Below are 11,700 nucleotides of genomic sequence, written 5' to 3' on the forward strand. Positions count from 1 at the left end.
GAAGCTGCCCCCATTTAGTTGCTTTTGTTCAATTTATTCTTTCCATTTTTAACGCCTGCTATGATGTTCTATGTTTCTTTCTGTTTTTGATTTTCATATTCTGTTCAATACAATATTTGGCCGCTTCTATTGTATGCTGCATTTACGGTTCCTGGAAACCTTTGGTGGAGGGTCACAGCGGTAATGCGTATTTTCAGGCAGTCGGGCAACAGGTGTAGGGTTGCAGGGAATTCTTATGACCTCTGGCTGCGGCAGGCACGGCTGTGGCGGAAGATCTGGTGGACTGCAAACGCACTGTTGCCTGGGCACATTTGCTCCGGGCGATTCCGATCCTGGTTTTCCAGCTGGTACTGCAGCCTTGGACATTCTGATTTTACAAATTCGCGATGGGAGGAGAACAGCTTCAATTTTTGATTTTCGTATATTTTGTTAATTTTTTTTTTCCAAACTGTTACATTTGGAACTAAGACTTGTTCTCCAAACGAATTGAATTTTAAAATGAGGATTTTGAATAACTCAAAATGATGTCGTCCTTTGAAGCCAACTTTGATCAACTTTAACTTCAATAGTTTGACAATTCTGGAAAAAGCTTACATTGCCCAAGTTTATTGAATGCTGCAACGCTTCTTGCGCTTTCCCTTGCAATGACTGCACATTCCCTGGTTTGGTGGCCTGCTGTAGGTAACCGGAACGTTTCCAGTCCTTACGGCACACTGTTGAGTTTGTGTGGCGCCGCATGGTTGAACCGCAGGTGGCATGCGTGTCAAGCTTGGCGAGCAACAGCAGCCCTGATTTGCGTTCTTCGGCTTTGTGTTGCAGGCTGTACTAGGAACATTACAGGACATCGTTGCCTCTTTTTTGGTCCGATAGGTGGCGCAATGGCTGAACTAATATATAGGCGTGGACTAAATGTCACGTATTCGTATTAACAATTGAAAATTTTGTTGCTTTTTATAGAATTTTAACTGAAATGTAAATTCTTTCCAAATAATGAGTTTGAAACATTTTTGTATTGCTCATGTGCCCGACTCATCCCGGTCAGCCTACTATGTTGTGCCCAATCGTGTTTTATATTATTGTATGACGCACTTCTTCTTCTGTTTTTGCGATTGGCAATGGCTACATGATTGACGCTTTGTCTTAGTGTTATCCCTCATATATGGCTGAACCATATCGCGTTCTGTAGGTCCAGTACATGGGTCCGGTTGGCGTTTAACGTTCGTTGGTGTGCCGCAACTAATGTATGCATGTGTCGGCGGCGCCGGATTTTGTGCTTCACAATTAATTGGCCGTTGGATCGGAATTGGTGGGGCACATTCGCAAGTGGCAGGGGCAGTCCTCTGTTTGCACGTACACATCGGCTGCTCTGGAGCCTGGGGTTGTGGCCGTGGTCGCAAACAAGTGTATGTATCAGCCAATGGTGCTTGCACAGGTGCGTTCCGTCTATCTTTGCTGGGTACACAGCGGCATTCGACTCTAGATCTCTTTTCATTTTGCATACCTGTCGTTTTCGATTGACCTGCACCCCAAGATGATTGTTGTTGTTGCTGTTGCGGTCCTGAACAAGATCTTGGTTGCTGCTGTTGTTGTTGCTGCGAGGGACAATTAACTGTCTGTTGCGGCTGCGGATGTACTTGGCCACATTGCCCACATGGCTCTTGCCGAGACGGCTGAGTTGTTTGACCAGAACATGCACATGTATTACACTTGCCACAGGGAGAACCTTTCAAAAAAGGTACCAAACATAAGAAAACCGGACAGTTGGATAATTACTGATGGTACTTACTCATATTGTGGCGCCAAAAATAAATAAGAAATTTTGACTGTTTGTTTTATCGCATTAAAAAATGGGAATAATTATATATGATTCAAATACAAAAGCGTTTCAGTTTTTGTGATAGTTTTAAAATATCTATATATATTGGCTAAAAGTAACTCAGTAATCCTGTTTTGTTTACGTTAACGGTTTTGGCATTGCCAGACTACAGACAGTAATCACTAACCAGAGAAGTTAGTGCAGTATTATATTTAGTGCTAAGTGGTTTGTGTGAAACTTTTGTGGTATTTTGTGGCTGTCGAACAATGGTCACACTGTCGCAAGTTTTTTTTTTTTCTCTTAGTATTTTGTTTGCTTGTTTCGAGTGGATGGTACGTTCTGCGCTTCGCAATTTTTAACGGCTCGTGTTTTATTGTAGTGCGATTGTAGATTTACGTTGTCAGTTTCTAATAATGTTGCATTTTCAATAGGTCAGTTGTGTTCTTGTAAAAGGTGTATAATGTACTTGCAAATCGAGAAACCACTTATCTAACTACTGTATGCTTTGGCAGTGTATAAATGTGTTCGTGAGTGTGTAAAATTGCAATGCGTATCGAATTTTCTTGTTTTCCCAATAAATAAATAGTAGAAGGAAACAGCTTGTTCATGTAGTGCACCTATGATTGCGTGGATATACGGATACTTTCTATTTCTATAAGGTAATTAGCTCAATTTAAAAGCTAACTAACTGCCGGCTTTCCCGCTGACAAAAGCAGTACGAAATAAGTACAAATAAACTCGACGAGCATTCAAAAGCACACACTAATATAAATATATGAGTATACAGATATATACAAACATTAATACATGCATATATTGAAATTGAAAACACACAATGCGTACGCAAAACGAGTTGAGAATTTGTATGTATATTCATGTGCACACATGTGCAACAACTATCTATACATACACATGTGTACTTATTCCCAGCTGTATTCTGATAACGGTGCTTGGCGTAATGTGTATGTGTGCTTCAGTGTTTGTTATTGTTTTGTAGTCGGCTATTCGCTGCCGACAAGCAATGTACGTATGTATGTATGTAGTTCAGTTCAATTTTCATCTCCTCTGCACATTTTTCTATTGTGTACCGTAATTGCCTGCTGCATTTTGTGGCAACTATTGGCCTAAGGCCTTTTAACATATGCATGTGTGCGTGTGCTATAAATATTTAAGGTGAGTCAACTTGCGAGTTCAAAGGAGGTTAGAGGCGTTTATTTATCGATTGAACTTCTTTTGTTTCTCCTGTCTTAAAATTTTCAAAGAGGCTGGCAAAGTATTCAAAACTATGCTTTAATATCTTAAATTATAATTGTGCGATAAAATATGACGCATGCTCAAGTAAGACACATGTTTATCAGAATTCATATATAATTCGTTGATTGTAAATGTTGGCAACGGAAGAGACATTATAAATTGATTAGGATTGAATTATAATAAAGTCCATTTCCATTTCTTTATTAGCTTTTTTTTTATCTTATCGGCCAGATGAATCAACGGTGGCATTTAAATTGATAAGCATTTGGTTTAGAATAGGTACTAAAGAACTTCTTTGTTTTTATTTACAAGGGCAATGTCATAACAAATAATAATACAGCCTCATAGCAGTGCCAATATACACATAAAAACGGGTGAAAAAGGTTATTAAATCATCAAGTGCAAATGATACCACGTTGCAAAGGCATTAGCGTAGATTTTTACGTCTATACGTAGTATGTATACGTATATATGTATGTACATACATACATATATGCAATTATATTATTTACAACTCGTTAGTTAAGATAATATCTGAGTAAACTGTTGCTTGCGTGTGCTATTGAAAGCAATCGACTGACTCCGATTAATCTAAGCAAAACTCTCACTTTGTAGTACAATTCGCAAATAATTTTGTTCAGAATAGTTCAAATGGGCGAACGAAAGCTACGATAAGATAATAACGGTACTTTGGTTAATTGACAGCAGTTCTAGTTCTATTTAGTTCACAAATCGAAATTTGCTGAGTGAGCTAACTATTTGCATTTAGTTTAATTATTTTTAATGTATTTAATTTGATAAAATTTTATTTGCTTTTACATTTTAATACGCCTTTCGCTTTTTCATTACAATTTTAATTAATTTTTGGCTCGCAATTAAAAGTGAAAATGCAAACAATTAAAATTAACAATTCTTTTTATGTGATTTTAGTTAGATAATATACAAAAATTACCAGAGGCTAGGGAAAAGTTGAATAAAGACGCGGGCGAAGTGTAATTAATTATAGAAATACACGCACACGCATATATATGTATTTATGTGTGTGTATTGTGTATTTATGTACTTAATATCTATATTTATTGCCATAGGGCCGCGCTTATAAAGCTCCCTCAATTGCCAAGCGGAAATGCAAAATATACATATATGTAAAACAGATGTTAATTATAATTTGCATGACAGCTTATTTTCATTTTTTCACAAACAAGACCAGACTAAATACATATGCGGCTATAATTTCGACTTAAGCGACCTTCTAGTCAACTGTTAGTAAGCTAGTATATGTATGCGTACTCATACATATACGTATTAATACGTATGCATATATATGTACATATGTATGTATTTAAACACGCGCTCTTGCGAGTCGAGTTCAAAAATGAGTATACAACAAAAAACTGGCTGCAATTCAAGGCGAAGGTCAAAAAGCTGCACGCCCCAAGTGGAGAGTTGTGTTGAGTAGAGTAGAGTAGAGTAGGGTAGAGTAGCGGTGTGGTGGGGCGGGCAGTAGAGAATGGGAAAGTAGAGTAGATTAATGAAGAGTAGAGTAGAGCAGAGGGGAGAGGATAGTAGAGTAGAATATTAGAGCAGAGCACCTCTAATAAAACCGCAGTAAATCGGAATGTGTAGCGAAAAAATATTATTAGAGAGCACAGCTGTGCGGAAGAGAGGAGAGTCAAGTTGAGTAGAGCAGTGCAGAGAATAGTATTGGAGAGAAGAGCAGAGCTGTGTAGAGCAATAACTTGTTTGGGAACAACAGTTTTGCTAACGTTTCTCATTTCTTGGTGCTGCTTTGCAGCTTCCGAAGTGATTCTACAGAACAGCAAAATTAAAAGAGTATTTCTGGTTGACGCAGCTAACCTTGATCGTTGCTCATACGACGCGTGAGACGTGCGTGGATTGTGTGGGTCATAAATGTGAATTGAGACTATTCTGATTTTATTTTCATATTTTTATGGTTGCCCCTTAAAATGCCACCAAAATGTGGGCGACACATGTAATTATCCTTATGTATGTATGTATGTATATAGCAAAAGTATTTTTGTTTACGGTCAAGGCGTGCTTTGGACTTCGGGTATTCGCTTAGTCGTTCGCTCTGTCTGCCAGATAGCTATACTAAAAGGTGTTTGTGTATCTAATTAGCAGCAACAAAGGTTAGTCATATACATACACATACATATGTATATAAGCATGTGCTCTTTGCGTTTTGCCGTTGCGAGTTATTTATCGCAATGAACACGTATCGATGGCTTAGATTATTTGGTTCTCCACAAATTCCAAAGGCCCCACAAATGGCGAGGGTAAAGCAATTATATCTACATATATTCCGCAACTCTTTTTACGAACTGTAATTTCGAAAATTAGTTTATAATTTTATATAATATTGATTCGGTTCGCTGCTTATCAGCCGCAAAGCTAAAGAATCGAATTGAACGTTGCTGCGTGGCAAAAAAAAAAAAAAAAACAAGAACTAAAATAATCTGAGGGCTTTTTTTTTTTTTTTTTGGTAATTGTGTGTGGCACACGGAATATGAAGTCACTTTTTTTTAGTAGCTACAAATTAAATTAAATACATCTAAGGTGAAGGTGCACTTAATGCTGTCTTTAGAGCATATTGTATTAGTATACATGAATATTTATTTGCTTGTAGAACATTAAATTACATTGAGTGCAAAATTAACATGCCCACGTTAAATATAACAAGTTAAAGCATTGAAACGGTTGTACTGGACTGCATAATACTCGTTCATAATCAGAATTCTATAAGATTTTAAGATTCAATTAATTAAACAGATTATGCTTGCCTCAGAAAGGCTTAGCATAAGTCTTTATTGATTCCAGCTTAAAGAAAATAGTTTTAAGTACTTATTTTTATTTTTGACAGCAATTCCTCTTATTTGACTGCATGAACAACTATGCCAATATACCCATTTTTGTAAGCTTTGAACGAGCATTTGTATTTGCAATTCTATTATTAAGCTTTGCTTAGAGCTTTACCTTAAGGTCTTGAGCTCTTTTAAAGTGTGTGTATATATAAATTACTCATATTATATGTGCAGGTGCTCTTTTGCTCCTACATTGTATATATATATTGTATATGCATTTAATTGTAATTACAAACTTTGACTCATTAAAGAAAGACGAAAAGAGTAAAAAAAGCAATGGAGCTCAGTTTTATGACAGTAAAATGGGGCAGTAAAATGAGTACGCAATTCTAATGGAAACCTGTTTTTCGCTTCTTCTTTTTCTTCTATTGTATGGCAGACTCAAAGTGATCCGAAGATGACGCAGAGCGGCAGCACTGAATTCGCCAAGACGGCAACGGCTGGAGGAGCTGGGGATGTTTATGGTGGTGCTGCCGGCGCCGCTGCCTGCTCCTCGTCGGACGTGTTGCTAAACAACTTTCAGCTGAAGAAGAAGAGCTATCGAGTGCTGCTCCATGGCCAGCATCTGGTGTGGGAGCGCATGCAGCGCCAATCCGTCAAGCGCCCAAACGAAGCACAGAAAGTGCCGCTGCCCGAGCAGCAGCTGACGGCTGGCGCTGAGAGCAGCTATGGCGCCCATAGCCATATTTTGCACATGGACGACATCATCAGCATTTGTGCGGGCAACAGCAAACACGAGAGCCTGCAGCCGCCGCCCTCCAATCGAGATCAGCAGCAGGCGGATGGCGACACAAAGCCTACGGCACAGTTTCTGACCATCAACTATGCGGAGCGTCTGAGCAAATCCAAGACAGATTGCAACCGCTGGCAGCTACGCCGGATCACCTTCTACAATGCGGATGCATACATTGTGCGCCAGTGGCAGCTGCAGCTTCAGGCTCGCGTTGCGTCCTCGCCAACTGGTGGCCAGCGGGTGCAGCGCCTGTTGGTGTTTATCAATCCATTTGGCGGGCGCAAGGCTGGCGCCCAGACCTATGAGCGTTTCGTGCGTCCGCTCTTTCAGCTGGCGGGCATCGATGCCACCTGCATAACGACGCAGCGCGCCAATCAAATCCGAGACATACTGCTCACCCATGATCTGAGCTGCTATGAGGCTGTCTGCTGCGTGGGAGGCGACGGCACCGTCGCAGAGGTCATCAATGGCCTGGTCTTTCGTCGCATGCGGGAGTTGGGCCTGGACGAACAGCGTCCAGCCTATATACCACGACCCACTTTGCCAGTCGCCGTGATACCCGCTGGCAGCACGGACACCATTGTCTACAGCATGCACGGCACCGCGGACGTGCGCACTGCGGCCATTCATGTGGTGCTCGGCCAAAAGCGCGGGCTTGACGTCTGCAGTGTGAGCAACAATCGCACGCTGCTGCGCTTCTGCGCCAGCGTCCTGAGCTATGGCTATCTGGGCGATGTGGCGGCCGAAAGTGAGCAGTATCGCTGGATGGGCACGAAACGGTATGAGTACAGTGGCATCAAGGCATTCTTTAGCAATCGCGGCTACGACGCGGAGCTGCAGCTGCTCGAGGAACCCACAGAGCCGGAAACGCCGCAAAGTCCGGCCAGCGTTTACACCGAGCCGCCGTCTGTGTGCTATGCCAATTGTCAGCGCTGCAGCATTGCCAGCTCGCTGCAGGAGCAGCGTTCTACCTTGTTTGCTGCGAATGCTGATGAGAGTCGAGATGAGTTGCAGCCACAGCAGGCAGAGCAGCAGAAGAAGTTGGCGGAGCAGCAGGCGCAACCAAACGATGACGCAACCGTTGCCGTTAATTGCGAGTCTCAGCTGAATGAAATCGAAACGGCGTTGTACCGGTCTCAGTTGTTGCGTCCGACTAGCTTGCCACTGCAGCCAGGCGGCTCATATGGCTCCAACATGAGCCTGCCCAGCGGCCTGCAGTGGAAGACCATACGTGGCAATTTCTTTCTGATCTGCGGCGCCAACATCACGTGCGCCTGTGCACGGAGTCCCAATGGCATATCACGCTATAGTCATTTGGGGGATGGCTGTTTGGACCTGATTCTGGTGCGCAAAACTTCGTTTCTCAACAATGTGCGGTTCCTGCTGAATACGGCGGGACGAGCCGGCGATATTGTAAGTATTGACAATATAATATAGAAAAGAACTTACTAGCAAACTTTCTATATTCCAATTGTAGCGTAATTTACCTTTTGTTGAGGTTTACCGGACACGTAAGTTCATCTTTCGAACATTAACAACGCCCGCAACAGAGGAGAACTTGAGCTTGGCGGGCTCTCGCCAGCCAATTGCTCAGAACGGCAGTGATGGGGTCAGCTCGGAGTACTCCAGCTGGAATTGCGATGGAGAAGTTGTTACCGATCTAGATATAACAATGAGGCAAGTAGCACACATATTTTCTATGTGTATATTTGAAACATCACTTTAACTCTTTTTACCTATTCACAGCTCCCATTGTCAGCTCATAGATGTTTTCATGCGTGGTCCACATTCCTATAGTAAGCCACAAAAGCCAGGTGTTAGTGTGCCCACAACGCCAGTCAGCTCAAGTGATAATATTTATTGTTGCTGCAAGGATTAGCACTTAATTGGGAAAGCTTTAATTATTAAGATATTGAACATTGGCCGTGACTGTAGATTGTAATGATGTAGATTATTTTACTATTGAAAATTCTGAAAATGATGTATATATAGAAATGTTTTTAGTGGTTAGCAAGCTGAACTCTGTACTTGATATTCTATTCATCTGTATTATGCGATCTGTAAGATGCAAGCAAAATTAAGAAACATTCCCCTGAAAGGTGTGCATTAAATAAATATACATACATATATATTTGTATCTTCTATTATTATGAAAATAAAGGTTTTCATGTATTTTTAATCAAAATTATGTTTTGCTTTGCTACATAAAAAAATTGAAATTCAGACTTTCATCTTTTGCGCCCAACTGTTGTGACAGAGCTGCCGGTCGCCTTAGCGTTTGGGTACCCTGGTCACATTTATCGATAGATAAGTATATCGATATTGCAAAAAATACTATTTGCAGTGCTGCAAAAGTAATTAATTGTGTCGCTATCTAAAACTGTTCGGCTTTTTATTTGTGCCTGTCATTCTGCGGTTGCTTTAGCTGTTATTTCCATTTGATATCAGAGTACTATAATTACAGCAGTTAAAATGATGAATAACAGCTGTGCACAGCCAATGTGGCTTAATGGACCCTCGCCCGGTCAATTCTACAACTTCATGGGCGGCAATAACGCCCCAGCACAGTTGCCTCGTGAATTAACAACCGCAGGTCCCTATGGCACCAAGCACAGCACGTAAGTAAATGCAATTGGACTCTAGATTAAATTGTATTCTAAATTCTGGTACATTTGTAGCGCTGCTATAACTACCGGTTCCTCAGTGTTGGGCATTAGATTCGATGGCGGAGTCTTGGTGGCTGCCGATACCCTTGTCTCGTACGGCTCGCTGGCTCGTTACCAGAACATCGAACGCGTCTTTCAGATCAACAACAAAATTTTGCTTGGTGGCGGTGGCGACTTTGCTGACATACAGTCAATTAAGCGCAGCATTGATCAGAAGATGATCGAGGATCAGTGCTGCAATGATGGCGTCGTCATGAAGCCAGCCGAGTTGTCCAGCTGGCTAACGCGTGTGCTCTACAATCGCCGTTGTCGCATGAATCCTCTCTACATCGATGTGGTGGTGGGTGGTGTCGATGAGGCCGGCAAGCCATTTTTGGGCAATGTGGATCTGCGTGGACGAGCGTACGATGATTATGTTGTAGCAACCGGCTTTGGGCGTCATTTGGCTCTGCCACTTGTGCGTGAGCGCAAGCCCAAGGATCGCGAATTTACATTCGAGGAAGCAACCAGCTTGGTAAGAAAACAAACTACGACATTGTTTGTGTAACATTTGTTAATCGAGTATCTGTATTACAGATTCGCGAGTCAATGAAGGTTCTGTACTATCGTGATACGCGCAGTCTCCCGCAATATACAGTGGGCATTTGCACTGCCAATGACTGCAGCATTAAAGGACCTTTCAAAGTGGAGGAGAACTGGACCTTTGCTGAAGGCGTCTCGGGTTACTAGTTTGCATTTTATCAAATATAATGTATCATAAGAAACAAAAATCATTAATAAAAGCTGTGGCTTCTTTTCGGAAAATATATAAATGATTGAGAGACTACTTGACTAATAAGTTAATAAAATTCTAATCGTAATTGGATATATGATTTTATTTAAATTATATAAAATGTTGCTAAATATTATTTAAATTAATTTTGATCTATTGAGAGACAAATTTAAACAATAATTGTTAATAACTTTCGCCGGAATACAATGTCTTAAGTCGCCAACGCCAAAGGCTTCTCTGTTGGCCATTCAATTTAACATCGTATGGCGGTCGTAGATGTGGCGCCTTTGTTCACGCACTTGACGCTTCCATTTGTCCTGCTGATGGCCAACACGATTGAGAACATTAGCTCGAGCGCTCAGCTCTTGATTGTTGGCACTAGCTGGCAGAGGCGGAGCTGGTTCGTCCTATCAGCCGCAGCAAAAATAGAAGGAAAATTTGAAGCGTATTAGTTAAGACCGGGTAATGGGTTAATTAATAAACACAACAAAGACTTTGGGTTAGAGCGTGCGAATTGAAAAATATTAAATAAAATAAAACAAAAAGATGTATACATATATATAAATCGCCTTTTGCCATTAGGCATCAAACGCTAAGTGTTTCTTTATTGCCAACTAGCTGCGTCTCATCATCATCATCATGATCATGATAACGATCAACATCATCATCATCATCATCATCAGGAGTAGCAACTAGTTGACTATATTTTATGCCTGCATATTTAGAATAAGTGTTATGTACATCTTCATTGGTGTGCTCCTGATAGTTGTTCGTCTTGACGCGTTTGTTTAGCAACGGATCCAAGCACATGAGGAAGAGCATATATATCACTAAAATGGATATTATCCAGATCACAATGATAACAACCACCTGGAAAAAAATAACAAATTAAAACTAAATTGAGCAAATACAGCTAAATATTATTATTCACACCTTTATTAGTGTGGAATTGCGTCCGACAGATGAGCATTTGCACTTGGCGCATGTGGGAAGCTCCCTGCCATTGGCATCCAATTGTGGCGCCAGAGCGCCAGCACAGGTACTAAACACGATAATATTTAGCAATATTTTATATAAAAATTCATAAATGTATATAAAGAGCATACAAACCATTCATGTGAATTACTGCTTGCATTGGAGCTCGTTATTGTGCTGCTTATTGTCTTTAGCGTTGCAATTGTTGGTGCTGGGGAAACTGCTGCCGCTTCGGCAGGTGCATTTGGTGGACTGACATTGTTGTTGCCGCTACTGTTGTTGCTACTGCTAATGGGCAAGGTTTGTGTTGCTGTTTCAGCCTTTGTTGTACAAAATAAAACAAACACAATTGTCATTGAAGTTACGGCGTAGTTTATAATTCTACATCGCTTACCCATGTCACGCCAACTAAATAACATATCGCCAATATTACAGCGTAGATAAATAAGCGCTTATGTGCCATTAATTTCTGCTTTAATGAAATTTTTCTTATTTTCACAGAAAAAATAATGCAATATTTGCAGAATAATCCCTATCGCATATCGATAAGTTCGACTCAATTGATACTGCTGTGTTGCAGCTGTTATGTTATCATATTTTAA

General features: G+C 40.9%; 4 protein-coding genes across 5 annotated transcripts; 2 read left to right on the forward strand and 2 right to left on the reverse strand.

Moving 5' to 3' along the window:
- Positions 1 to 13: 13 nt before the first annotated feature.
- LOC26528741 (ras-interacting protein RIP3) lies at positions 14 to 1,925 on the reverse strand. Its single transcript, XM_015167376.3, has 2 exons — positions 1,787 to 1,925; positions 14 to 1,723 (listed from the first exon to the last, which is right to left on the reverse strand). Exons 1-2 carry the CDS (start codon positions 1,788 to 1,790, stop codon positions 1,074 to 1,076), a joined length of 654 nt encoding a protein of 217 aa, XP_015022862.1. The 5' UTR covers positions 1,791 to 1,925; the 3' UTR covers positions 14 to 1,073.
- A 142-nt stretch (positions 1,926 to 2,067) lies between these two features.
- On the forward strand, positions 2,068 to 8,816 carry LOC6574344 (ceramide kinase). 2 transcript variants are annotated; one of them, XM_032732123.2, is made up of 4 exons: positions 2,068 to 2,148; positions 6,332 to 8,098; positions 8,163 to 8,362; positions 8,432 to 8,816. In XM_032732123.2, exons 1-4 carry the CDS (start codon positions 2,083 to 2,085, stop codon positions 8,562 to 8,564), a joined length of 2,166 nt encoding a protein of 721 aa, XP_032588014.1. In that variant the 5' UTR covers positions 2,068 to 2,082; the 3' UTR covers positions 8,565 to 8,816. The 2 variants fall into 2 exon arrangements, with proteins under 2 accessions (XP_032588014.1, XP_002000396.1); XM_002000360.4 differs by having other exon boundaries at positions 2,112 to 2,475.
- Positions 8,817 to 9,048: 232 nt separating this feature from the next.
- LOC6574345 (proteasome subunit beta type-4) lies at positions 9,049 to 10,163 on the forward strand. Its single transcript, XM_032732163.2, has 3 exons — positions 9,049 to 9,303; positions 9,364 to 9,865; positions 9,928 to 10,163. The coding sequence occupies exons 1-3, from the start codon at positions 9,158 to 9,160 to the stop codon at positions 10,078 to 10,080; spliced, it is 801 nt and encodes a 266-aa protein (XP_032588054.1). The 5' UTR covers positions 9,049 to 9,157; the 3' UTR covers positions 10,081 to 10,163.
- Positions 10,164 to 10,226: 63 nt separating this feature from the next.
- Positions 10,227 to 11,645, reverse strand: LOC6574346 (uncharacterized protein CG1161). The gene is made up of 5 exons (XM_002000362.4): positions 11,493 to 11,645; positions 11,234 to 11,418; positions 11,057 to 11,165; positions 10,865 to 10,993; positions 10,227 to 10,530 (listed from the first exon to the last, which is right to left on the reverse strand). Exons 1-5 carry the CDS (start codon positions 11,559 to 11,561, stop codon positions 10,372 to 10,374), a joined length of 651 nt encoding a protein of 216 aa, XP_002000398.1. The 5' UTR covers positions 11,562 to 11,645; the 3' UTR covers positions 10,227 to 10,371.
- Between the last annotated feature and the right edge of the window lie 55 nt (positions 11,646 to 11,700).

This window comes from Drosophila mojavensis, unplaced genomic scaffold, assembly GCF_018153725.1.
Source record: "Drosophila mojavensis isolate 15081-1352.22 unplaced genomic scaffold, ASM1815372v1 contig_277, whole genome shotgun sequence".
Taxonomy (NCBI): Eukaryota; Metazoa; Arthropoda; class Insecta; order Diptera; family Drosophilidae; genus Drosophila; species Drosophila mojavensis.

Coding starts and splice junctions, on each gene's coding strand:
- LOC6574344 (XM_032732123.2), top strand. CDS start 2,083: ATGGTCACACTGTCGCAAGTTTTTTTTTTTTCTCTTAGTATTTTGTTT. Junction 8,099..8,162: donor CGGGACGAGCCGGCGATATT/GTAAGTATTGAC, acceptor TTCCAATTGTAG/CGTAATTTACCTTTTGTTGA. Junction 8,363..8,431: donor GATCTAGATATAACAATGAG/GCAAGTAGCACA, acceptor ACCTATTCACAG/CTCCCATTGTCAGCTCATAG.
- LOC6574345 (XM_032732163.2), top strand. CDS start 9,158: ATGATGAATAACAGCTGTGCACAGCCAATGTGGCTTAATGGACCCTCG. Junction 9,304..9,363: donor TATGGCACCAAGCACAGCAC/GTAAGTAAATGC, acceptor GTACATTTGTAG/CGCTGCTATAACTACCGGTT. Junction 9,866..9,927: donor TCGAGGAAGCAACCAGCTTG/GTAAGAAAACAA, acceptor TCTGTATTACAG/ATTCGCGAGTCAATGAAGGT.
- LOC6574346 (XM_002000362.4), bottom strand. CDS start 11,561: ATGGCACATAAGCGCTTATTTATCTACGCTGTAATATTGGCGATATGT. Junction 11,419..11,492: donor ATTTAGTTGGCGTGACATGG/GTAAGCGATGTA, acceptor TGTACAACAAAG/GCTGAAACAGCAACACAAAC. Junction 11,166..11,233: donor AGCAGTAATTCACATGAATG/GTTTGTATGCTC, acceptor TATCGTGTTTAG/TACCTGTGCTGGCGCTCTGG.